At 42.0% G+C, this 27,928-nt stretch overlaps 1 protein-coding gene across 1 annotated transcript in view; it reads left to right on the forward strand.

Moving 5' to 3' along the window:
• Window positions 1-27,928, forward strand: part of pou6f2 (POU class 6 homeobox 2) — a gene marked incomplete at its 3' end in the record, with an annotated part of 73,242 nt that overhangs the window by 18,045 nt on the left and 27,269 nt on the right. The window contains exons 3-5 of the mRNA XM_080514946.1: window positions 2,142-2,239; window positions 8,799-9,018; window positions 24,668-24,978. Of these exons, the coding sequence (XP_080371072.1) occupies window positions 2,142-2,239; window positions 8,799-9,018; window positions 24,668-24,978 (629 nt within the window). The remainder of the gene's footprint in view (window positions 1-2,141; window positions 2,240-8,798; window positions 9,019-24,667; window positions 24,979-27,928) is intronic.

The raw sequence follows: 27,928 nt of genomic DNA on the forward strand, positions 1-27,928 counted from the left end.
CAATACATCTGGGATTTATTCTTTATTTAAAAGCTGTGATATTCCATTTAAAAAAAAAAAATCGATTGTACAGTGGAAATGTGATTACATTTTTTTTTTTAATTCATAGCGAGCATTGTGTGGTTCAACAAGGTTTTGTGGCCTTCAAATGCATTTCCACATGGGTGGTTTGATTTCATCTACAAAATCCATTTTGTTCAGGGAAAGAGTTGTTGTGCGACGGGAGGACAGTACATTAGAGGAGGCGTTTTGTTAACTTCATGTGGGGCTTTTTGTATTTCGCATTTAAAACAGGTTATTAAATTACAGATGACGCCACACTCGTACGTACATTGATCACACGTGTGCTTTTTAAATTGGTGAGTCAATTCTTGCCGCTCTGGTAAATTGACTCTTTAAGCATGAAGAATAGGCATTCCAGCACATTCCCAAGCCTTTCCATTTCAGATCTCAATAAATGAGGGGTTTTACTGATGCTTTTATGACAATGCCTTTCACACTAACGATTCTTTAAGTATCAACAAAGAGCTTTTTAAGCATAGATTTGTCTGAAGTATAACATCCATCCATCTGCTATTGTGGTTTATCGAACTTCAGGCTTTGGGTGCTGGATCCAAGCTGACTATGGGAGGAGCCATAGCACAACCTGGACAACTCGCCACTCCATCACAGGGCAGACAGAGAGTAATTCACAATTACATTCAACACCTACGGACACATTTACAGTCTCATACAATTGAACTCATACCAGTACGAGACCATGCACAACACGTTTGTACTAAATGAGCAACAGTCAGCACACTGGGTTTCTTTAGGACAGTGCAGGTGTTGTTTGGTCGTATTCAAATGTTTCAGCATGCTCATTGTTGCATACGTGTTTGTTGCATAAAGTGACACTTTAAACCAGTCGGAGTGGCTGCAACAAAAACCACAAAGATCCACCAAGTAAAACTACCTGAACTGTAGCACAGAATTCAGATCCTTTTGAAATGAAAGGATCAAGAAGAGGAGAGGTATTGTTTCTATTTTCTCCAAGTGTGGAGGAATTATCACAAGCTTCAATTGGCGGCATGAAAGAAAATTATTATCAAAGTTGAAACACAAAAACCACGGAGCAAGATCAAGATGTCAAACTGATAAAGTACATTTTTCACGACGTTTTACAATGGAAAAAAGAACGCAAAGGCATTATTTGATGAAGACAATCCCAAATCAAAAGATTTAAACTCCTTGAAAAAGCGCTTGAAGGCCAATCACACATTTTGTTAAAGTTGAGGCTAATATTGTTCAACTGGAATCAATGGGAGGCCTGAAGATTCTTTTATATTGTCACTGTGGGACAGTGATGGAACTTGTTTATTGTACTTTTGCAAGAATTGGTTTTAGGCCCTCACCTCAACTTATTTAAAACACTTTAATGCTTCTGAGCTTTCTTTTCCCAGTCTTTCTGTTGACGGTGATGCAAAGTGCGATTTTGATATGACCGAGGTCAAAGTGCGATGACCACACGACTCATCCAGCCCTTTCAGGGTAATCCTCTCTTTAAAAAGTGCACTGCTTAGATATTCTGCGAGATGGCGACTGCTATGATAACCAATCGTTGGTGCCCTTTATTTTCCCTGCAGCCATCAGCAAGCTTATTATCATGTCCCTGTCTGCTCCGCTCCTCTCTGCCCTCATAGCAAACAGGTCTAATTGTGTCTCATAGCTGCAGGCTCAGAGCGGTGGGAGGGGGGGTGTGTGTGGGTTTAGATGAGTGATACTCAGTGATGTAAATGGCTGAATAATATGGCCCCAGCGTTTGTGGTGAAGCTCTATCTCTCAGCGGTAATCTAGGCCATCGGGGACCCGACAGTATGCATCATCCCCCATCAATGAGCCTCTCTGCTGGTTGGTAATTTATTCAGTGCTACGGCGGTTATTGATAAAGCACTTAAATACAAATTCCCCCTCCTTTCCCAGCTGCCCTCCTCGGCTCCGTACGACACTCGGTGTTGTAATATCACAGCATGGTCTGTGTTGTCTGTTTATCTACTTATGCTGTCTGCGTTGATCTCAGGTGGACTCTTTGTTGTCTCTCTTTTTTCTTTTTTTTCCCCTCGCCGCTTTACCACATGGATTTCTGCTTGTTGCTCTTTCAGGAGCTCGCGACGGATCGGTTCAGTCTGATGTCAGCAGCAGCCCGTCTGAACAAAGTCAGCTGGGTCAGTCCCACCCGGGATACCCCATGGGTCCACAGGTGAGTCAGAGCTTAAGGTAACTCCCTACTTTGAATGTGTTGTTAATAAGTAAGTATTAATAGTTTGACCTGTTCTCAGTTACAGAGGAAACGTTGTAGTATGGAGAGTGTTATAATCTAAGAGAATTTCAACTTTACTAGCCAAAGTTAGCAGCTATTCATAATTAAAAAAAAATTAAGGTGGAGAACACATTATCGCTGTCATATTAGGTGAACAAGCCACATAACAAAAACATCCTCAGGGAAAAGATTTGGAGGAGATTAACAATCAAGCACAGTTTTAGTCTATTCTCTGAGATTATATTGCCCTTTTTAATCATTTATGCCCACTTTAAACAACTATGCACACAAAGGAAAGTATAAATATAGGTCCAGTGTCTTGTAATTGCAACTTGCAAGAGAAAATACATTTTCAGGTGCTTTTAATTAAACTTTCAACATTCATGTCGTGTGAAGGTCTGCTTTTCATACAAGGTTACTCTATCAGTCCACTGCAACCTTTCACTGTGTCTCCAGGGTTGTGACAACTGAGTTGTTTAAAAGCTTCATTTTAGAGTAAAATTAAGATGTGTGCATTGGAGTCTCATTGAAAATCTCAAACCCGGTTCGTTGCATTGTGTTGGTTGCAGTCGTCATTTATTTAGTTCATGCGCAAAGTGAAGCAGGCACACTTAATGCCACAGAGTGAGCCTTTTCCAGTTAAAATATGCAAATTGTAAACTATTTAGTCATCACACATCATCTTCAAATGTAATTGAGTTGTGGCACTAATGAGCTGACAATACAGGCCTTGTCAAAACAAGCAGGGCAGCAGAGAGCCTGAGCCTGCAGCCCTGTTAATAGCTCAATCAGGCATTGTCCTATCTGATTGGATTTATTGGCCTGGTGGCTCGGCGGTGTTTAATGAACATCTATCTCATTAGTGTTGCTCAATGTCACCGCTGCAAACACACACGCACGCACACACACACACACCCACCCACACACACACACACGATTACGCACTCTGGCAGAGCATCAGGTTTCCTCCACCCTCTTTAATAAGGCCATTCTAGCTGCACTCAGTGTTACTCAATGACAGTCGGTCCTCATCAGGATAGACAAAAGAGGAAACATGAGACGCGGAGTAAAGCCATTCACTTTAGTGGCGCAGGTTTGCAGAGTGAGAATTCCCCGGTGAACAAGTCAATCTGCTGTAAGTGGAGATAAAAAATGTGCTTAATTAAAAGCACTTTCTAGATTACACATACCCTCGCTGGTCAAAGCTACTATTTTGGTAATAGATAAGGAATAAACACAGAAAGGAATGCAGGCAGCAGTTAGAGCCTGAGCCTCAGCAGGCGGCTCTCAACAGTCACCATCTAATATATTAATGCTGTCAGTACAGTCTCTGTGAAGCTAACACTTTTCAGAAACAAAGGCGCTCCGCATGCCATACCCAATTCTCTTGTTCCAGGATCAATATGTTTTGATAGATTCTCGCTCCAGAGCCGGATATTGTTCGAACAACCATTATCCGATGGTAGTTTACCCAACATGAATCTACCTTCCTTCTGTTTCCCACTTGCAGTTAGGATGACAAAAGTCGGCTATCTGGGTGATTATGGGCAATTTCTCAGTGCCAGAGCTGCCAAGCAGATAGAAGGGCCTATTCTCCCCTGATGGGCAGGGAGGCTGGGTACTAACATCCAGTCCTGAGTGGGGCTGCTTCCCCATCCAGAGCCCAACACACAATCCAGTGTGTGTGTCTGTGTGGCCCCTAGGAGACCACTTCTCAACACTCAGCTGTCAGGTCTGCCAAGCACTGTACAGCAGCACCTATGGAGTGGAGGAGCGGGTGTATGAGGTGAAAAGGCAAAGGGTGAAACTGTTTATGCATCTGGATGAGTGATGCTTGGGTATCTTGGAGCAAACGTGTGTTACATGGCAGCAAATTACAGCTAATTATGTTCACAAAATGTTTCTCTTATCTTAGATTTTGATGTGTGCATGGAGAGGATTCACACCTCAGACAAAGATCATAATCAGTTGTAAACTGGCACAACAAACCGAAACACCAAGAGCTCTTGCATGCTTTAAAGGGGAAAAAAAAAAACCTCCAGTGTTTTCTCTTGGCAGCTGCCTGTGTGCCTAACAGCTGCCTGCTTCTCCAAAGCTGCCTGTAATGATAAATAAATCAGGGCTCCATCTGATAATTGTGGGATTGTCTTTTAATGTTATTCCCTTCTATGTGAAGCTGTCTTTGCTGTCAAGCCTGGCAATCTCATTTTGTTTGATTCAGAGATGAAATGTTCAAAGAGCGTCTTTGATTATGTGCAGCTTCGATTTGAGATTAAATTTACTTAAAAAAGCAAGATTAAACATATGTCACTTGCAGCTAACAAACGCGTCGCCTTTGTTAGTGTCCTTTGAGGATTCTTTGAGCCCTCGAATTATTAATTCATTTTTTAAAGTTAATGGCAAATGTCATTTTGAATGCTCTCAGATGCGTCAGATTGTCACTTGTTATGCACTGCCGCTGTGTATCAAAGCAAATGTTGTGAAAGAAGAATCCTTTGCAGTGTGTGTGTGTGACTTCACCCTGCAGCAATATTCACCCCTTCAAGCTTTTTGATTTTTGTACCTTTTAGCAGCGCGGAAGCACAAACAGGCATTAATTTGTTTCTGAGCGCAGATATTTTGGCCTGCTACCTTCCCCGTGCTGTGTGGCTCCAAGCCCACGTGACCTCGTACCTCTTAAAGTGCGATGTACGTCAGAGCGGGTGCAGGCGTCGCGCACCATGCAGGGTTATCACAGTGACACGCCTGTCACCCAAGAACACCGGGCTCCAGGGGAGGGCGGGCTCCTCGCACCAGTCAGCCCGCTCTGCATCCTGCACAAGCTGCAGACACACCATGTAAAACAGAAGCAGATAGCTGACAATTGGAGTTAAAGGCTTGTGAACTAAAGTCGCAGCCAAGGAGTCAACACAGTGTAGCCAGGCTTACCGCAACAACCTCTAAAGCAGCCACAACAGACACAACACAAGATGACAATGTACCTCTATTCTTCTGTTTCAAATAAACCAACAATTTAGTGTGCTTGCATCGTCACGATTGCCTTAAAAAAAGCTTAACTCAAACAAATGACACCTTTTTTAATCAGCAGGTCTACCTGAAACCATAATACCATCATAATCTTAATTGTCACAAATATTACATTAAAACTCTTGAGATATTGCAACTTTCCTACGCCAGCATATTTTAAAAATAGCATTAAATTCATAAATGAGTATTAACACCTTTAAAACTCATTGTCAAAGTCTTTTATTTTACTAATTAATCTTTTTGGCCCAGCCAAAACTCCTGTTTCTGCTGGCAGAAGAGATCATGTTGCTTAATCCTATCAGAGTGTGACTGAGAAAGTTTTATTTAGCCCAAACCCAAGAATAGTTATTTTGAAGTTGCAAATTTTCTCTATTTCTAGTTGATTTTTTTTCTGTGTTTGTAAAAAAGAAGAAAAAAAAACATGAAAAACGTTCCTTGACTATTAGTTTGGTAGGGCTGCTAGCATTATAAGGAAGTCTCCTGAAAAAAGAGACTCGAGATTTCTACTGTTTTCTGCATGTCCCTGCTATAACACAAATCTTCCCTCTTCTGGCTCAAAACTCTCGATGAAAACTGTGTAGGTGTATTTCCATACCCACTTCCTCGGAAAACACATTTGAAGTGATCTTCTCCTGTGTAAAATATCTCGGAGTGATTCTTCTGATATCATATCTTCCCCTCTATGGGTATGACTGCTCCGATTCCACTTTAACTAAAATGAATGAATGGATACATGAAGATTCGAGTGATGTGTTACAGCTCTCATCAAAAGAGTAAAGTACTGCTACCTTTTTTCTTTTTTTTAAGTGATGTGTATTTCAAGCACATTACTCTGGTATTTGAGGGATGTGTTCACCAGGATGGTAACATAAATCACTCAGCATTTCTGTGAGGGGGAAAAACTCTCAGCGCTTTCACAAAGATGGGGTCGGATTTCTGACGGTACCTGCAGCAGCAGCAGCAGCAGCGGTGGGTTTTTGCCTTGTCTGTGTGTGACACGGCAACGCACTGCGATCAGCCTCCAAACAACTGCATTCATCAAAAACATTGATTAGTGATGAAGTGAAACTGGTGACAGCTGCTTTAACACTTCTCTCGTCTCAATTAAACTTGTCAGGACGTAGAAAACTGTCAGACTTGATAGTTTCTTTTTCCTGTACCTCATTCTGATGTTTGATTGTGTTGAATAAATATTATTTAGCTTATTCAAATGTAGGAAACAAATATTTAAAACTGTATAATAATGCATTTAAAATACATTAAAGACATCGGTAACTGTGTTTGACTTGAAAATGAAGTGAAGCTGATAAGATGTTGTTGACATCATTGAGCATGATTCTTTATTCAGCTGCGATACTTTACCGGGGTCCCCACCACAAGTCATTGGAATTTGCACTGTCAACTTGGCCAGTCTCTATACTGGTGTTGTATTTTTTTTTTTTTTTTACCTCCATGCAGAAGTTATCACTCCAGTAAAAAAGATTGTTGACCACAAGCGTGGAACATCCCATAGATGCACTAAGGGCATAAACATGTAAACAATATGGACAAGTCAGAGCTGTGCATGAACTACACATAAAATACACTATAATCATATATTTCCACTTATTATTGCGAAAGCTAGAACATTTAATGTAAATGCACATATTTGTAAACACACGGTATAGATTTGATACTGCAAATACCTGCACAGTAGTCACCATCCATATTGAATGAAAGTAATTGATGTGGTTCGACAAGATACATTTGGTATGGTGGGTAAATAAGTTACAACATGTTCTCACACAGTATTTGCCTTCCGCGCTGCATTTACTCTCAGTCATGTGTAAACTGAGAAACATCTGTGAACTGACTGAATACAAGGCGTAAAACCCAATTTATGAGCGTATATTGGCACACAAATAAATAACTCACTTTCATTTTCTGTATTGAACAGGGAAGGTAAAATTGCTATTGTGGGTAAATTTAATCATGCAATATTTCTTCTCTTGAACTGACCCTGCTTATCCTTCAGTTATAGGTCAGCAATATGAGGACAATAGTTCACTAATAAACATCTCAGTGTATGTGTTTGTATTTTCACCTTGCTTCCAAATCAAAAATGGAAAATCTTCATTACGGAGACGGCAACAAAGTACACTGAACAGAATGTGTTGGAAAAAATATAGAAAATGTAAAAGAAAATAAATAAATAACGGTAGACACATCATCCCACATGAAAACTATTTTCTGGGAAATCAGATGCTCTTCCTGCTGCAATCAGGATTCAAACTCGTGCGCCTCCACACAAGGTCAAGTCGAACCAGATGCACCACCAGGGTAGACATATTGCTGGCATCTGATATATTAGTGAAATGATTTGGAGCTTTATGCACTTAGAGCTACAAAAGGCCTCAAGACAGTTGTCAATGACTTGAATGTCACCTTATTAGCTGGGCAATCAATGATTGCTTGGATTGCTGCGCTGCTAACACTTTTCACAAGAAATGTATCTTTGTAATTATGTTTTACTCTGCATACTGCACAAGATGTCACCTTAAAAGACTTTCTCTCCCTTGATAATGATGTGCTGCAGTGCTGCGTATTGTCGACGCTCCTGCACACCTGATCAAGTAAAGTGCTTCATAAGCACTTTACACACTTAAACATTGAATTTTGCTTCATTTAAAGAGCAGGCAACACACATTTAGACTCTTGGTCATCAACTCGAGTTCTTCTCATCTAAATATGCACATGAACTAAATCTAACATGCACAAAGGCTGTGAACAAATCATGTAGACAAATGAGCAATTATGCAGGCAAATCGAAATCAACATATTGTGACCACATTTTTAAATATGTTTCACGATTGTTTTTATGTTTTTGATGCAGAATCTTTCGTCTTGTTTTCACTGACCATACAAACAAACGTTTAAGTCACATTGTTAGTGACAACAGTTATATGGAGTTAGATTCTGGCTTCAGATAGCTAATTGACAGCTACAAATTAAACGTTCTTTATCTTTTAACTCAGTTGTGATACGGTGTTTTGATTTTGAAGTTTGTGTTAGTGACCAAGTCTCAATTAAAAGCTCACAAGATTAGTTCTCTGGTGTAATTTCTACACCTGTGTGATAGCGTATTGCTTTTGGTATCAATTAGATTATCAATTAGATTATATAGAACTGCGTTCAAAATCACTTCAAAAGTTCATGATAGGCTCTGAAAATGATGCGCTGTAGTTAATGTTGGTCTCTCAAGCATTCAAATACATTCAACTTGTAAAGAAAACAGTTTTTGGATAATGGCAGGAGGAGTTTGTTTAAAATATGTGATGAAAAATTATTTCATTGTATTTTGTGTGTGTGTGTGTGTGTGTGTGTGTGTGTGTGTGTGTGTGTGTGTGTGTGTGTGTGTGTGTGTGTGTGTGTGTGTGTGTGTGTGTGTGTGTGTGTGTGTGTGTGTGTGTGTGTGTGTGTGTTCGTTCTCCAGTCTCTCCTCGTGGCCCAGCAGCTGGCCAACGCAGTAGGTGGCGTGATGTCCGGAGCAGCGCCGGGCATGAACCAGCCCATCCTCATCCCCTTCAACGCCGGCGGTCACCTGGGCGGGCAGCAGGGCCTGGTGCTCTCCCTCCCCACAGCCAACATCCAGAGTCTGGTGGCTGCTGCTGCTGCGGGGGGCATCATGACACTCCCCCTCCAGAACCTGCAAGGTGAGAAGACACGGGGGCAAATCAGACATTTTTCACACACATACAAAAAAAAAAAACTTATGATAAGACGACGTCGCCACAGCAGCTCTTGAAAAGGTAGAGTATTTCAAGAAGAAGATTCCAAAAGCTGATGGATGTTTAAAAACAGCATTGGAATTGAAAATCCATATTCGCATGGCCACGTAAAACTGATGAATGTGTTTCTCTATTATACATGATGATTCACGGACCCAAGACAACAGAGACTATTAGTAATACATGAAGCAAATATTGCTCCAAACAAGAGTTTGTTATACATTCACCCCAAGGCACGGGACAGTGTTTTTTTCCTAATAAAAGTGCTTTACAGAGGTCTCGACCAGGTAAGAATCCTTAAGGGGTTTTTGTATCCCAAAAAGCAGCTATCCTCAACGTGCCCAGAGGAACAACCATATTAATTACAGGTCAGCGTTTTGCAGTGCAGCGCAGAAGCACTTTATGTCTCTTTCCTGTGCATAAGAGTGCACTGTACTTCACTCTTTTTTTTTTATATATCTCTTTTCCACCTCATCTGTCCATCCACATGGCTGTACTTATCCTTGCCTTTTAAAGTTTAATGCCCAAGTGTTCTCTTTTGATCATAGTTGTAAATGGTTTTCATTTTAATGTTTAAAACATTGTCTCTTTTATACCATTAGATTGAGGGATGGATGGGGAAACCGTCAGTCATAAATCTTAGATGAGAGAGCTGCACTAATGTAAAAAGATGCCAGGCCACATGTAAAGCAGTGTGTTTTTAGGATGGAGATTACAATAATGCCAGTGCAGCACAAAGTGCATTGGAAGGCTCCCTTCATGTGTGGAAATGGATGGACAGATGCCCTGAGTGAGGAAATGTGGAAGTAGAAGCCTAATGGACACAAACATGCATAAATAACAGCAGCCATCGCTGTGGGCAGAGCTTTTAATAAACCCGCATCTATCCAGCGAGCCCTTCAATGTATCCGTCAGTAGTGGACGATAATGGGCCCAGCAGGCTCGTCTGACTCACACTTCAACAGATCCTCCTCGAGGCTGGTGAGGGACAACCCAGAGGCTCCAGCGATCTGATGAACTGATCGACAAACACACTGTCGGGGTGTCAGAACACCAAAACAAACACCTCTCCGTCATCCATATTGTCCAGTACCAAATAAACCAACAGTCTGAATTCACTGTGCTGATAAACATTCCCCAGCCATGAGAGATATGGGTAAAAAAAAAAAAAAAAACTGTTGTGGAGAAGTGCCTCTGTGGCAGATCTTTTTTTAAGTGTGTGGACTGACAGACTGCGTGTTCGCACGTCCTCTTATCTGAAGGGGATGCATTGAAGGGACCTCCGTGGAGAGAAAGTGACACAAGTCACGAGTGAAGCTAAATGTCTTGACTGTGTCCGGGCCCCTCTGGCCACAGAGCGCTCCTCCACTCTCCCCTGTCTGAGTTCATCACGGCTCCGCTGAATGAGGCCTGCTGGCACAGCACCTCTGTCAGACAACTGCAGCTCTGGCCTATTGCCCTCGCGCCCCCCCCCCATCACCTCCCCTCGCACCCTCCGGGGCTCCGGGCCTGATTAATCACACATATAATACAGTGCTGCGCTGTCGCCGGGGAGCGGTTAGCTCATTTCACAACCTCGGCAGAGAGTGTGCTTTACAGCGCTCACACTGCTCGCTAATTAGTGTCAGATCAGACACAAGACAACAGTAAGGAACAGTAATGAGACTCTGAGAGAAGCCCAGCCAATGGCTGTGTTTAAATGTAATGAGGCAGCTAATGACCAGCTAATAAGGCCGTTTGTCTCGGTGAATGGGCATTTTAGGGTGGAGGAATGCTACACTTTAATCTGAAGGACTCTCACAGCCTGGAAGCATTAAATGAAAATAAGAATTTAGAACCCAGCATTTTTTTGCATATTAGGCCTTAATGTGGGAAATTATCTCATCATCTCTCGTCTTTATCCCGTGTTTTGGTAACGCTAATCAGAGTTTTCCCTGTGAGGATGAACGAACTGGCTGGGTTTCTGCAAGCTTTCGGAGGGCAGCTCTCTGCGACTGTGATGAATAACTATCACTGTAATGGGGTTGTGCTATAAAGTTGGAGCAGTTGCTTAAATAAAACTGAGCAGCATCTTGTGGCAGACTCAGTAAACACAGGCACCAGTGTAACTGGTTATTTGTCAGAATGATTTATGCCTGCAAACATGCAGTAAAAACAAATTCCCAATGAAACTAAACAAGGGAGAAAGTTATCTTTTGTGACAGAGTGTGCACAATTCTAGCTGACTTCACAGAGGCAAAAACTAGGTTGGGTCATGCTAGAGGTCCGTAAATATGACGGCTGATGAGAATTTTTTATTTTTTTAAATAAACATACATGAATTTCACGTTTTTAGATGTAAGTATTTACAGCTGCTGTAAACAAAACAACCACAGATTCTTGTCGTTGGATGGGATGCTAACTTTCTGCTGCATTTTTAATAGGTTTCATTTCACCTGATTTTATAACAAGCAAATCATGATTACCATACTTGTAAAACTAGTTGTATCAAAGCACTGTACATGTAATGCTCAATGGGAGGAAACAGAACAAAGTCCCATCTGTCGACTCCTCTCCTCCCTGACTCACTCAAAGATAATGCAAGAAGCTAGTTTACTGGAGCGCTTTCATATTAATAAGCATATCCCATCTTATTTGCTCTCAGCAGAAAGCCAGGCAGCACATCACATCAGAGAGTCGACTTCTAATGGTGAGGTGAGAGCATTGTTCCTCTGTACTCGTCCGCGGGAAACACAAAACAGCACTCAAGCTCCCTGATAAAGGTCGGCATCCCACTCACCTGCGGTAATGAGACCCCGTGTCAGTGCCAATCAAAGGCATGTCTGTCGTTTTGATGAAAACGCGCGGCGGTGTCGTTCGCAGGTTGCGGGTTTTGGCACGGTACAAATTAGGGAAATCACTCTGCTCATTACACCACCAAAGGGTGGGCTCCTGGGGGTAGAGCCAAATGTTTCCACACTAGTTAGACATGTCAGGCTGCATCTTTTCTGCCTCAGCTGACTGCTGCTCCTTTAAGAGGTTAGCTCACCGGGCCGGGCCACTGACTTAACCTCTGTCTGCTCAGGGACTGCCTCTGTGTCCCTTTACTCATTACATTATCAGAGCTGGAGAGTTTCAGACACCCGTTATGGGCTTGTTATAAGCCACACTAGTTGCTCATTGTTTTTCTCCTGTATCTTTTTATTTTTTTTATTTTGTCAAATCATTTTGGACAAAGAAAAGAGAGAAGCTGTTGTCTGTGTGAACATCCGTGCCGTGGCAGTGTCAATTCAGATGACCGATTGTGTCCACTCCACAGCTCCCCGCGTCAACGTCTGCCATTTAAACACAACGGAGGCCAAACTCCTCTCTTCTCCCTCATCGCTGTTTAATTTGAAGTGTTCTCCAGCAATATGTATTCCGCGTCGTCCTTTAATGATTTAACTTTGCTGTGGTTGTAAGATGATTCACAGGGGAGAGAGCTGCATTAAATAAATAACAGTGATAAAATGTAGACCTCATACATTTCAAAGCTAATGCAACTAGCGGTGCAATAGGAGCAGCTGCACACAGTCCTGGAGCGGTAATTTGATTGATTTGTTGTGACAGCAGCCAAATAATTGAGAGTGAGAGGTGCTGCTGGAGATGAAGCGCAGGCAGAGGCAGGTTTGCCAGGCAGTCCCAGCAGATACGGCACCCTGGTTCTCATCTCTGCCATTGATATCTGCCAGTGGTTTATTGTTTGTCTACAATAAGCAGCTTGGAAGCGTGTGGGGTTACTGCCTTTGTCACAATTTGGCAATGGAAAGAAGAAGGGGGGGTGGGGGGGGTCACCAATCAAAACACACAGGAGAGCAACGAGAGGGTTAGAATCAAACACACAAATTTACGCCCGGGCTCAGGTTTGCTGTACATGCAGACAAGCGCTACGCGCACTCCCATGAGACTGATTTATACTCTGACGTCTGTTTTGAAGCTGAGATGTGCGTAAATTTCACCTCCCGCTGCTGCACTTGTTGCAGACATGCTAATGATTTGTTCTGAATTCAAGGTACATGCTTTTCATAATTGTGCAAAACCAACAGCACAAATTACCCACCGTGCATTTTGATATATATACAGTAGGATTTTTTTATTTTTTTTATGTGTCATCAGACATTTTTTTCCTTGTCTGTCTGGTAAGAAACAGTCACACTTGTTTGTCTGAACCTTCTGGCTCTTGACTCCTATTTTGTTTCTGCGGATGGTGGCCGTGTCACTCCGGTTCAGCCATGCCACAGGACAGCACGCTGCCACAGCCTGGAATAGCAAGAGAAGAAAGAAAGGGAGAGCGAGGGGGGTTGGGGGAGGACCGGTCTTTATGGTGGTTTGGAGGAGGACAATAATACTGTTAATCAGATGTGGCTGTGTCTGCTCCTCCACAGCAAACCCTGACATCTGCCCTCGCTGGTAAACACTGAGGGAGGCTTTTTTTGCAAAACCTCCTGCCATATACACACAGTCTACAAGGCAGACTCTCTGCATCACACAGTGCCTGTCTGCGCTGTGTGCACAGGGGAAGGGGTGGGGGGGTGCATTTATTTTAATGGATTTTACTCAAGGTGGCAATCAAGCAATGTGCAATTGGAGGAGGATAGTTTGCTGAATTAGGAGCTTGAATTACAACCTGGCAAATTTTTCTGAAATGAGCTTCCAGTCACGGGACTAATCACAAACATGCAATTTTATTCCATTTTAATCCAGATGTTTGCCATTCCCCCGGCTCCTGAGCGAAAAACAGATTACCCACTGGCTGGTGTAATTAAGTTTTTAAATGTGAATCCTCCGAACACTGCTGGGTTCATTTAGCCAAATTAACATTCATTTGCCAAATATTGGATCTGTTAAAATAAAACCTCCATCATCTGAACCTCTGGAATAATTTGTGCACTAACACTCTTAATTAAATCTTTAGTATTTAATAATCTACCACGTATTGATTAAATATTCTGAGCAATTATGCACAATTGGCAGAGTTCATCTTTTCATTATCAAGCAGTCGCCTTGGTGTTGCTTTTGAGTCGACCAGTCAATTACCAGGCTTCGGTTTCACTGAATTAGGAAGTATTGAATGCCATATAAATTACAACACATAATCACGATTTGTTTTCATGATATTTCAGCACTTGTGAGGCGCACCCAGTAAATGCCTTGACCGCCTGGCCCCGGAGTTGTTTTGTTGAAATTACGTCTCACTTTTTGACTCCCTCTTCCGGCCAGACCGTTTCCACAAGATTTGCTAAAGGTCTGCCATATTGCTGAGGTGCAATTCAGAAGCTTTCAGCAACAATCTGTAGTCAAGCATTTTAAATGAAAATTGATTTGTGATTTACATGGTCAGCGAGGGGAAAATGAACTTATGAAATGTTGTAAATGAAATATTAGACAAGGTGCAGTGGGAGAGAGCAGACAGAGATGGTAATCTTGTGGAACTTGAATTCCTGCCTGGCAGAACTGGGTGACATTTTACATTTATCTGTGTTCTGCATGAGTTGTAATGTTAATGGTAATTTTATGGGACTGAACTGGAATGAAAATGGTGTTATCAACGATTGCTTCAAATGTGGAATTGTGTAAAGTAGCACAGCTGCATCCTTTATTTCCCATTTCCCAGTAATGTGAGTTATTGCATGATTTGTCCTCTGAGGTTGAATGTGTGTATTCAATGTGTTTTTTTTATCAGCCTGTGCGACTCAACGCATCTTACATCACACACCTTTGTGACAGAATGAAACACTGGTGTGCTTTGATATTGCTATGAATGCCATATTTATCGGTGAATGTTTCTCACATTTCTTGACCAGATCTGTGCTGTTCTTGATGATTGCCTTCATATCGCAGGTTTATGCTTTACATTGTCATTTATCAGGCCTTAAAAAAATGTCCTGATATAAATCTTCAGGATACCTAAAAATTAAGGAATTGAATCCCAGAATGTGATTGAAGCATATATGAACATATATGAATAAACCTATGCATGTGCCACATATACGCGATATAATCTGTTCATTTGCACTTTAAAGCACTATAAATTCTCTGAATTAGATTATTTAATAACAGGATTCATGTAAAAGATTGGTTACACACTATAATGTACCTATGTCCTTCTATAGAAAGTAATAGTCTTACGAATTACCCATAAATATGATGTGCATCAATCCAGGACACTGACTGATAGGAAGTCATGCTTCATCAGTTGTAAAAGGCAATATTTAACATTAGCACTTCTCTCAATATTTAGCATAACTATTCAATTATATTTTCTATAATTATCCTGCAATTGCAATAATTATAAGAAAAAGAAGAAATGCATGGTCAAATACCTGATAATGGGTTAACTGTTAATTTACACTACAGTAAATACATCATCAACAAACTTGCACAACCATTTTCAGATCTTCATTTTATAACTGTTTATAACATTATAATCTAAACTAACATATTATCAATATAGGTCTATGGTGGACTTAATAATACAAGCAAATCAATGTAGCATTACGCTCTAATCAATACTACTTACGCTGCGCCCAGATGTTTTAATTTCGTTCGATATGTTGTGCAGTGAACGTTTCCCATTCCCACGCTGGCCGTGAACAACACGTATGGATTTTCATAGAGCTCGCTCTTCCGCGGTCGAGAAAGAGAGAAAAGAGGCAAAGAAGTGAGAACAAACAAAAGTGATCCTGCAGCAGCAGTGGAGAAGCTGGTGAGAGTCCGGGAGGCGGCCTGGATCACACAGAGGTCATTTTTAAACACAGCTCTCCAGTTCCCCGCCTGTGAAACCAAAGCGTCCGCGGTGACATTTTGTCAGCAGATGGTGTGGAACCAAAGCCCTCGCCAGCGGGGATGTCTCAGCTTTGCTAAAAGCTATCTGTGGTTACTAATTGCTGACCTGGGCCTAATTACCTTAATTAATGGCGGCGGTATCTGGGGGCCAGATTTGTGGCGGCTTTTATCAGTATCAGTGCAGCTTAAAAGGTCCCGCAGGAGGCCTGAGCAGCGTGTAAGTCCCGTGGGTGCTATTTCTGGACTAACTGCAGACACATCTCAGATGGATCCTGTGGCATCGGTATGGGGCAGTGTGTTTGGAGAGAGGTATCTGTTACTTGCAGATCACAGGAAAGCCTCACTAAGTACATTTGAGGCTATGGAGAGAGGGTGTGAGGGGCGGGGGGTGGGGGGGGGGGGGGTCTGTTTTCTTTTTTTCTTTTTTTTTTTCCGCCCTGAACATATTTTCTAGTCTTTTCCCTCATATGCGAGGCCGTTTCCTGAATTACACCGCCGTAATTCACAGTGACAAAGTAGACTTAGCACCTTTTTCCGCAGACCATGGGGGGTTTTGTTCAGTGAGCTCTCACTGTGAAATTAGCCCTGGTACTTTCATTTTCCAGCTGCAGTGAAATGGTTAAAAGACACAGATCAGCCAGTATGAAAATAGAACTGATTCAACAAAATCTGTTGCTTCCCCCGTTGCTTGCTCCTCACCCATCCAGCAAAAAAAAAAAAAAAAAAACCTCCCCCTCCTCTATTCCCCCTCTCCCAACCCTGCTTTTCTTCCCCTCTCGCTACCCCCTCCCACCCCCACCCTTCCCCCAGCCCCGTCAGGCACCTTGTCCGCATCCGAAGAAGGCTTGTAAGTTTCGGGTGCATACATTTCTTTTGATGATATATTGTCCTGGTGCGGAATTTCATTTACTGCCGCTGCCCTTTGCTGAACCTGTTGCTAGTCAGTGAGCACGATAAGCGTATAAGTAGCATGCTACTTCATTCATCATACATCGTTCTGGGCTCTCAAATATCTCATATGTGATTCAGGAAGAAACTACTAAAGCGGCACAAAGGATCCCACCAGGATCAGCTGAGGTTCCATTAAACGCTGTGTACAAAATAGAGCACCCTTGGTATGTGTTATCAAATACATATTTCCATTGTTACATCTACAAAACACTCATTTCATGGTGTACACATTGTTTATGTAGCTGAGGAGGAAAAAAAACGTATCTCTGGCGCAGTGCTCATGTTGTACATAATTCCGTTCACATTGCATTTTTGAATGCATGCATTTTGAAATCTGTTTTTTCCCTCAGTCATAGTGGCTGCTCTGTGTTGTATTAAACAGCATTAATAATCACAAGAGGCTCAGTGTCACTCAGAAGTCTCCACATCACTAAGGCAGACAGTGTTGTGCTGCTGGGCATGTTGTGCTGTGTGAAAGTGCTTACACGCTCCCTCAGACAACCAAAGGGAATAATTAAAGACAGAAGATGGAGGCAGAAGAATGGAAAGCAAATCCCATTGTTTGGGGTTATTTCATCCCACTGAATTTCTTTTTCTCACTTTCTTTTGCTCTCTTCTCACATTCCTCCCCAAATGCACTGTGGGTATGTGGCACGTTATCAAAAGCATATGTAAGCGAAGCAGCGCAGAACAAAAGCCCTATGATGTCCTCCTCATACCCACATTGTCTTTTGATTATTCTACAATCATTTTATATCTGTGTAAGTCGGGAAGGAAGGGAAGGCTTAATAACCCCATAATATACAATACTGTAGCGACTCAGAAGCCACATTGCAAGATCTGTTTTAGACGATTTGAAAACAAGCTTGCTAAGTACTCCTTTGCTCCTTATTTTTTTTGTGTGTTTTTTAAATATATATATATATATCAAAATGGTTTAATTCTTCAACCCGCCAATATTCACGTTGGTACCAAAATAATCCACAATGAAATTCAAATTTAAGGTGAACTAGACTATTAGGGCAACTCTACTCCACTCCATTTCTGGAGCAGTAAATGTAGCCCCTCAATCTCTCTCAGCTTTTACTGTCAGTCAGAGAGCACTCAGTCATCTCCGTGCATCAGGCCCGCAATATTGATTTTTCCACCCACTGAAACAGCCGCATGAACATAAATTTTGCATGAGGCTTTTACTCGCGGCCTCCGCTTTGGTCTGACGACACATGATGGGACCATGAACACGCTGTAATAACCCAGTCTGTCCTGCCAAGCAGACAGGCTTCTCTCTTTCTTTCTTTCTTTTTTTTTTTTAGCTTGAAGCGAGGATGAGGGGGGGGGGTTTACAACACCTTCTGGACTCTGAAGGACAAAAGCGAGGGACCCCTCACTGGGTCCCATAGAAGTACAGTCTGTATTTGAAATGAGACTAGAACGTGTAAGAGGAAAGCTCTGAATTTGTACATGAAATGTACAGGATTGTATATTGTGCTTTTTGGTTTCTTTTATGTCAAAGGGAAATATAAACCAGTACAAACTGTATGAAAAATCAAGCATATTTCTCTGCTTCCAAATAATGCTTGCTATTCTCTTGTTGTCCTTTCAAGGGTTTTTATTTTAAAAGTCCAACATAAACAAGTTTCCCCCTGTATTTATTTTTGAAGCAAAGCGAGACCAGACATTGTTATGCATTGCACACTTAACATAAAAACATTTTTTTTTTACCACGAGGGATCGTCTTATAAATGAAATTAAATATTGCCGTCAGTGCTTGAAACATAAAGCTGCAGACTCCTACAAAGAGGCAGAAAAACAATGTCCCTGTACAAACTCTCCGAGGAATAAAATCACAGTGAAAAAACACCAGATCTCACTTTGCTGGAGACCCCCTGGAAATTTGTCAGGGCCCCCCAGAGGTCCCTGGACCACACTTTGGAAATCAATAACAAAGCGTGAGCACCACCAAAAGGGCAACATTATCGAGTACACAGGGATTTTCTTGTATGTGTAACAACTCCATGGAGAGGATTTGATTCTTTGAAATGCTTCCCCCAGAGTGAGAATCCTACAACACTGCTTGATATTGCCTTGCATCACAAAGTGAAAGCATTATCTCTGGATCCCTACAAGCGATGTGCTTTACTCTCTAAAATCCTGTGGCTGCGGCGCCGCTCAAATCTTAACTGCTTATATATACTCTTATTTTTTACTTTTTATTTTTTATTTTCCTAGTGGCTGGTTTCCTCCTGCAGCAGCACTGAAATACAGATATTGCCTGCTGTGGTTCTGAGTAATGTTTTTATTCAGTAGTTCACCAACTCCTTAACATTTCATTTGGCCCATGTTTATTCCAGCTCTCGCCGAGGCAGGAATCTCTTCACCTCCCCTTTAACGTGATTACCAGTCGTATGGATTCACCGGTAAAAAGGAGTAAAACACAAACTACGTGTTCAAACCCTGTCAGAACAAACATTTGTTTCTACCTTCACTTAACTTGTTTCACAGCTTTGAACTATAAAGAAAAAAAATAGAAGAATATAACAAGTCAATAATTGGGAAAGTAATTGCTTTTAAATTTTGCCATGGTTGGACTTACTTCAACTTAATACCAGTGTTTTTGGGAAGTTTTCCACTCTTAATTTAATCTGACTGCTCCATTAAAGAAATTTAAATCAAGCAAATAAGATAAGTGTGGAAGTATTTCTTGCCCAGCCACCAGTGATGTGCTGCGAGTCTCATGGCAGGTGAGAGTTATGAGTATGTATGATAAGTATGAGTAAAGAGAAAAGCTTATATTTGCCATTTGATTTTAATGTTTGGAATTATACAGAAATTACATTATAGCACATTCCAGTATACAAATATTAATATCTATTTAATTTAATCATTAACATATATATGCAAGTGCTGCTTTATTATGTCAATGTATTTCTTGTTATAACAGTACAATGACCTTTAATACTTTCTGTTATAGCATAACAGTCATTAGTGGATTTTATTATTTGCACGAGGTGTACTTTTTGGCCGACTTTCCACGTTCATATTTTGTTGACATTGTCACTGGCGGACTTTTCCTCTTAATCACATGTAAATTTTTGCAGCCTCGCAACTTTCTCTATAATGATAAATCTGTCCTTCACTTGGCGCAAAGTCTTATGATTGACTTGTATTTTTTAGCCATTTCTCAAGCAGAAAAAACTAAATTTAGACCTCAATTTAATTATCTGTCTTCATGTTAAAGAAAAAAAAATCACAATGCAATCTGAGAACCTGTAAAGTCTTAAAGACTAAACAATTAATCAGAAAGAAATTGACAGAATAATTATTAAAGGAAAGAATAAGTCTTGGTGCTGTATATGAACAAAGTGACCCAAAGTGATAAAAGTTATCAGGGAACAAAGGAAATGATGGCAGAAACAGTGATGTTATCCCCTTCATCAGCGTGCGAGTGCTCCCATCTAATCCACAGAGTAAAAAAATGACCTTCCTTTGACCACCTTCATAATTACCAGATCTCATAGAGTCTAAATCTCCTTACCTCCAGTGGAGTAATTATCAGTGTGACTCACTGAAAAGGCAATTGAGACAGTGGTTTATGGACTCCAATAGTGGGACGTGAGGCAGAGCAGTAATGGGGAGCTTGTTTGTCCCCTCTCACCTCTCTTGTTAGAGAACGACAGCTGTGTTCCGACGGCAGCAGTTCCCTAAAAATACAGGTTTGGGTCAATTCGGACAATTTCATCAACTCCCGCCAAGCTCCGCTGCAGTTTCTGATTAGCAGGTGAATTTGCAGTCCTGCGCGCCGAAATAATGCGAGAAATTATTAGCCGCTTCAGTAGCAGCAGTACCAGTAAGATTTTTTCTCTCCAGATTTTAGATAATGTAACAGTAAGAAGAACTACTTCAAAAATCAATTGCTTCATTTTTGAGGAAGGCAGCCCGCATACATACACATAACTTACTGATGAGACACAAAAGGCACTACGAGCTTTTTATCCAGTCCTGTGAACTTAATACCTTCTTTTCAAGGTTTTTGAACTATGCTTTCTTTCATGATGCCCAGAAATCTTGAATTCCTCCGACATGAGATGATCATTCCCACCTTCTGCTGACCGTACTTTATGCAACGTGGAGCGCATTTACTCCTGTAGAATGAAAGATAGTCAAAGTCTCATTGTGCAGATGTGATTACTTTGACACTGCAGTCACTCTTCATGCTGGCCTTGACTAGGCCTTTTGTAAGAACCGTAAGATTGTTGAGCACCTATTTGGTGCTTTGTAGGAAGTCGACATGCATCAAAAGATGTTTTCATTTTTTTGTTCACTCCCAAAAAGAAACACGGAAGTTACTGTGGCATTAAACTAGTTTCGTAAACACAAGATTTTCGCAATGCATATCTTGTGATTTTTATCAAAATATAGCCAAATGCTACGCTTGACATCTGCAGATATTTGGCATGTGATCCAGTTTATAACACAGAAGTGCATAAAATTTACTGCGAGGAGCTGGACTTTGACTACATCTGTACATACAAGCATGCACGCACACAAAACGACGTATAAGGGAACTCATCAGGAACAGTTGTAAAGGCAGGTGCCGTACATCGCGAGGAAAACAAGGAGCCAAGCTTGAATCAACCCTGGAGAGAAAAGTGCTATAATAGGGGGGTTGGCAGGGACTACTGAGATAGTGCTGGTAATGAGAGAGCAGGCTGCCCACCCTCCCACCCTCTCCGCTCCGCTCATCCACCACATAGGAAACAAAAATAGCATTTCGTCTGACGAATGAGTCGGCTTTGACCTAGCCTTTCGACCTCTGACAATCAGTCTCTCTTCGTCCTCCAGTACTTCAGAAGCCAGGGACGGGACAGTCGAAGATAACAGTTGATTTCTACTGTGGCACTGAGGCATAAAAAAAAAAAAAAGAGAGAGAGAGAAGAAAAAGGTCTGAAAGAGAGATGGCAGACCATTTCTCAAAGCAGGAGGTTGGAGGCCTCACACTTCTCAGTTCTTAGGTTGGAGACTCCCAAATGATTGTTGTTGAATGTTTAAATGGCGCACTGAAGGCCACAGCCGCGATTGTTTTCGCTGCTCGATGTAGCTCATTTCTTAATACAAACATTAGCATAGGCAAGTTGTGACAACAGAGAAAGTTAGACCTCTTGCTCTTCCACCCCTCGGGCGTGATGACTAAGTGGGAGCGCTGCCTGCGCTGCAGCAGACAAGGACTGGTGAATATGAAACACAACAAAGAGACAGTGGGAGATATAATGAGCTCTATAGGATCCAGGCACCCTTTTGCCCTCTCTCCATCATAAGTGAAGCTCCCGCTCTCGTCCTCGGCCCTGTGTCTGCTGGAGGAAGAAGCACAAACAATTAGCTGAGACAAGCCGTTTGGATTATGTGCTCAAGCACAGCAATCAGACAGCTGTGGTTAAAAGAATGAGCTTCAAAATGCCAGTTGCCCAGTTAGAGGGGAAGGGAGGGTCAGTGGTCCTGACAGTCTTAACAAGATGACAGAATTTATAAAGCACTGCTGTTAAAGAATATAGTTACCTGCAGTGTAGCCCTTATAATAAGGCCACATGGGGCTTCTTCCATATTCCCTCTGTATTTGTTTTCTTTTGCCTCATATTCTTTTGTTGTGCGTCTTGTTCCTCAGCGTAATGGTTTGGCGCTGGAGGAAATTCTTCAATCGTCTTTGATCTTCGCCTGGTTTCGATAATTTTTTGACAGAAATCTCATTTTGCCCCCCTTTTGTTTTCTTCTTCTTTGTTCCCGCTTTATTCCGTCTTTAAATGGGGCTCAACATTTTGTCGTTGAGAAGTTGCAAAGGAAAAGAGCCGGTCCTGTCAAGGGCTCAGCACTCACAAGACAACTTGCCCCAACATTTCAAGTGAGAATTGGACTCTTGCCGTTTGCACAGATGATATATAATTCATGGCGGGGGTGTGAGAGAAGTGTCAATGTGTCAGGAGGTAGAAGAAATGTAAAAGTGTACTGTTTACTGGCCGAGAGATGGCAGCTTTCTTTGGCTGTGCCGCTGCCGAGCGAGGAAAGAGGAGGATGATCTGATCTTCATCAAATGTTCATCTGTGCCCGTCCTGCAGTCCAAGTGACCACACTAATCAAAAACTTGTCCGCCCTAATGTTTTATTCATCTTTTATGAGACGAGCATACGTAAATAATTTAAGTGCATTGATTCAGTGTGTATACAAGCTTGTCGACACTGTGTATTCACAATTGCTGCGCTGCATTATCAATAGATGATCACAAGCACCCTTTGGAGATAGCGTTTGTTATCCGGTTCTTTGTGTTTTAAATTATCTTGATAATCATCTGTGCATGTGAGGCCCAGACTGCAGATTTTTAAATGTCGGGCATACGTACATACATTATGTGCAATGTTTATTTGTGATAAGATTTTGATACTCACATTGCCATGTTGTCCACTTTGGGTATTTGTAATAAAATGTTGCATTGTGTGAACGTGAAACCTTTTTCCTCCTCGTAATGTCAGAAAGCAGATGTTCCATTAAATTTGATTTAGAGGATATAGGTCTTTAATTAAGAGAGGGATTTATTTTTGGTCGTTTACATATCTCATTCTTACAAGCACTTACTTCCACATAAAAGCTTGTCACAGTCCTCTTTCAGCTTCATTATTGTTTTTCCTGCATCAGACCCAAGGCACTCGCAGAAACTCATATTTAACAGTCTGTTTGTTATATAAGCCACATATAAGAACAATATGTTCTCTTTAAAAGAGGAGTCATTGGTTTTTCTGGTTTGTTCAGAAGAAAAAGAAGAAAAGCATCTGTGAAGTTTCCAAATGTGAAAAAAACCCATCATATGTGTGAGGAAACTCTTTTTATAGAGGTGTGAAGGTCAGCCTAGATGTTGTTTTTTTTGTTTTTTTATCCCAATTCTCCACATATAGTATTGCAGTGGAATACCTTTAGCGGGCATTATTTGTTGTCTGTGTTGTGTCATGGCTTTCTTCTGGCATTCAAACATAAAGTGTGAGTGAGTTGATATAAGAACCACCAAATGCTGCATTCAGATGTTTCTGAGTGAACTGCCATGAAGAATTGCCGTGAAGCCGAGGAGCAGCTTCCCAGTGTTCACACCAGGATGTTTCCACATCTATTATATTTTATATTTCAGAAGTACACTCCGGGCTCTTGGAAGCTTTTGCATGGATGGTGCAGCCACTGCCTTGCTTAGCCTGAGCGCTAACTCGATTTTTCTTTTTCTTTTTTTGAAGCTGCATAAAAATTTATAAGCATTTAAATGTAGAAATTAGGCTCTAATGGCATGCCATTATTGGATCCAATTAGTTAATGGGTTTATTTCTGAACTGTTCCACTGAAGATGGATGTCTCTTTCTTATGAGATTTTAAGCCATTAAACCAAAGATTCTGTCATTCTCCAAGTGACAATGACGACTTTTGGCTCCAGAGAGAGCAATTATATGAGTCTGGCTTGATAGCTTTGTCCTCCAACTAGCTAAATTAAATTCACTGACACTATCATGCAGGATAAAAAAACTCCTGGAGGACCTTGTTGTGGCTCTATGCAATTTACATCTGTCTCTCACTATTCATCCTATACATCCCACACCTTCACGTGTGCATATATTTCTGTCTGAGGTGTTAGAATATTTCTCAAATAATGAGTGCTCCTTGTTTATGTGCTGAAAAACTTGTTGTCAGGTTGTCAGTTACAGCTCATCTGTTTGTTACACTCTTTGCTGAGACTTCAGGCCTGGAGAAGAATGAAGTAGATAGATAAATAAATAAATCCCTTTCTCATCAACAGCTACCTCATCGCTGAACTCCCAGCTCCAGCACCTGCAGCAGCTCCAACAGATGCAGCACCACCACCACCAGCAACAACAGCAGCAGCAGCAGCAGCAGCAGCATCACCAACAGACCCACTCCCACGCCCAGAACCAGCTGCCCTCTCAGCATCACATGACGCCACCCAGCCAACAGCAGACCTCCATCCCATCTCCGGGCTCCACCTGTTCCTCCACCTCCGGACAGCCGCAGCAGTCCCCGCCTCACCGGCCCAACCATTCACCGGCCCGCAGCCTCCCCTCGCCCGTCACTCCACCCATGCCTTTGCCGGTGAGTGCACAAACACAGATATGTTGTGTATCACAGGATAGAGTAGAATGGATATTCATGGCAATTCATAGTGCACGGGTGAGGAAATTATCCAGTTATATTATTGCAAAAGCCATAAAGTAAATTAAAAAGATTTGTTCATCCAAAATGTAACAAATTCTGGCTCAAATATATGAATTAGGCTTTGTGACTTTGTTATTAATTCTATGTCTCACAGTTTACTTTCCCTTTCTCCATCTCTATCACCGTTTTCAGGCTCACTTGAACCCACTTTTGAAGCCCTTAGAGGGAACAAGTGACCTCTCGACCTTGCATGTCTTTTTTTTATTAATATATCAGAAGATCTGTATTGCAAGAACCATAGAGAACCCTGTGTATAGGTATTAATTTAAAGGGCAGAAATTAGGTCTTTAATCCTTTCAAAGAAGGAAAATACATGAAGTGCTGAAGTATGCATCTGAATAGGGGCATTGTCAACAGTGTTATTTGGGCAGGTCAACCTTGAGCAAATGCAGAGCTTAAGGAGTATACGCAGTGCTTGATTCTTTGTCAGCACTTGATCTTTATCAAGAGGCAGTGTTTAAATCGAGTCTGGCAGCTCTTCCGTCTATGTGGGGCTATTAGAATATGCATCTTGCTGTCGAAGACTTGACGCACTTGAGCACATAGAACTTCACAACCAGAGCATGAATCACCTCCCGCTGCTACAGATTCAGGACGGATTTTGAGGATAACTCTCCTCAGGCTTTCCGGTTGTAATCAGTCCTTAATCTTCGATGCTCTGCCTACTCAACCTTCTTTTTAGTCACTTTGTCTGTCCATCCATCTCTACTCTTCTGTCCGTCTGCCTGTCACAGTGTGACGATAATAACCTATTTTATATCCCTGTGGTTTCATTTCTGGTGGAGACTGGCCAGGGTCGCCTTTCTGTCCCTGGTCACATTCATCAGCGTCAGACCCTTATTGGGTTGTGGTGCAAGCTTCTTTATGGCCAGGATGAGTTGGGCTATTTGTTTCCCCTCGCAGCCCTCTCCGGCCCTGTCACGGCCTAGTGAGACTCAGCAGGAAAAACAGCCTCTGGATTTAATGGGCTCCAAAGACTAGCAGCTACATCGCACCAAACACATTGTTCAGTCTGACTGTGGATACCGGAGTTACTGACCAACATACAGATTCGCGCATTAAGCTTGCGTCAGACACTGCACAAACACCTTAGGTAACACAGTGAAGCTCATCTTTGTACAAGTGTTTGATTTGCTCAGAAACCACCACCTGGTTAAATTTCCAAGAATCTGTGCATAGTTTCCTCTGACGCACAACCCCAGAAACAGCGATTTAAGTAGATGCTGAAACTGAGACCATAAGCTTTATATAGATTGACTTCTGCTCAGAGAAGCATTGTGGCTGATTATGATGACTGGGGACAGACCTTCCTTGAGGGGGGCCAGAGGGGCCACATCAGGTATCATTAAGATATTGCCTCATCAAATAGGATTATGGGGGGGTGTGTGTATTTGTGCATGGGTGCTTGTGTGTGAGCCAGAATGGCCATAAAAGGTTTAGTTTCTCTGGGTCAGTGCTGGGGTTGTCAAAAGCGTGTGTCACCCAGCGAGGTGCCCGCTCAAGGACAGGCCGTGGCCCCGGTACACTCAAGCCTGCAATAGGATTTAAACTGTGACTCCTCCTTCCTCCGCACACTCGGGTCGGTGATTGGATTTTTACTCTCAAGTTCTCCAAGCACCTCATTGGTCAATTCGCAGAAGTTTCACAGTCAAAGAAACTCCCCAAGCAGGAGACTTAGTCACAAACGCACAGGAAATGTCACTGTGATCCTCTTTTTTGTGTGTTTTAATTGAGGACACACAAGGGCATTTGTTACATCCCCATGTTTGAACCAGGGGAACTGGTCTGTGCAGTAAAGTGGAGTCATAATTACCATAATACAATGAGCATTACACAGATAACACCCCTATTTCCTGTTGTCATTATGCAGACAAGTAGAATCACTCAGCCATTCAACTATTTGCGGAATATACAGCAAGGCGCTACAGAGAGACAAACACCTCATTATGTTCCAATTAATGTCCCATTGTAATTCTCTTCTCATGGGAGCTGTGTGATAGATACTCTTTGGAAACTCATAGTGAGGAAATCCTGAGCATTCATTAAATCCCCAGTGTTTTTAGTATTTTCGTGTTTTTACTTCATGAGGCACAATTCATTAATCGGCTCATTAAATGTCCTTATTAGAGTAAAATTCACACCATAAGAGACTGTGTCCCTCTGAGTCAGTGCATTAAACTTAGATTAATGCACATAATTTGGTTAAATAGAGGAAGAATTCACCTCTGTCAGCCTCCCACACTCTCCCTGCTCCCCGACATGCACAGTGTACAGAGTACAGTGAGATGCGGCCTGTGGCTGCCTGAAATAGCCACCATAGTGATGACAAATAGACGGGGGAAGATTATGAAATTTGCTTAAGTGCGTTAATGGGCTGATTGCGGGAGCCCGCTGGATTTTTGCTGGAAGTTGATTGATTAGAGCTGCGGGTTTTCTCCACGCCCGGAGAGCTCAGGGATTTGACGGGGTAGAGGCGCGCCAAGTCTGTTACACCGGAATTGATCTTAATTAGATCTGAAAGACCTGCCACAGCAGAATGGTCGCGGCGATTAAAATGAAAAACAGGAGAAATTACTGATCAAATTAATCATAATGTCGGGCTACAGCTGTAGGTCTGGTGTAATTTGCCACTCCAGTGAGTTACATCAGCCCAGGCAGGGAGAGGAGAGGCAGCACATACTGATCCGTGGAAGCAGGAAGCTTAGGCCAACCTATCAAATCTGTTATTCCAGTTCGTGTGCCCAGAACCTCCTGACCCTGCTGCGCCATCCAGTGGAGGCCCAGCATGCTTCTCTCTGACTCTCGGAGCTAATTAGTTGAGTTTTAT

Source organism: Blennius ocellaris (genome assembly GCF_963422515.1).
Source record: "Blennius ocellaris genome assembly, chromosome: 19".
NCBI classification, from domain to species: domain Eukaryota; kingdom Metazoa; phylum Chordata; class Actinopteri; order Blenniiformes; family Blenniidae; genus Blennius; species Blennius ocellaris.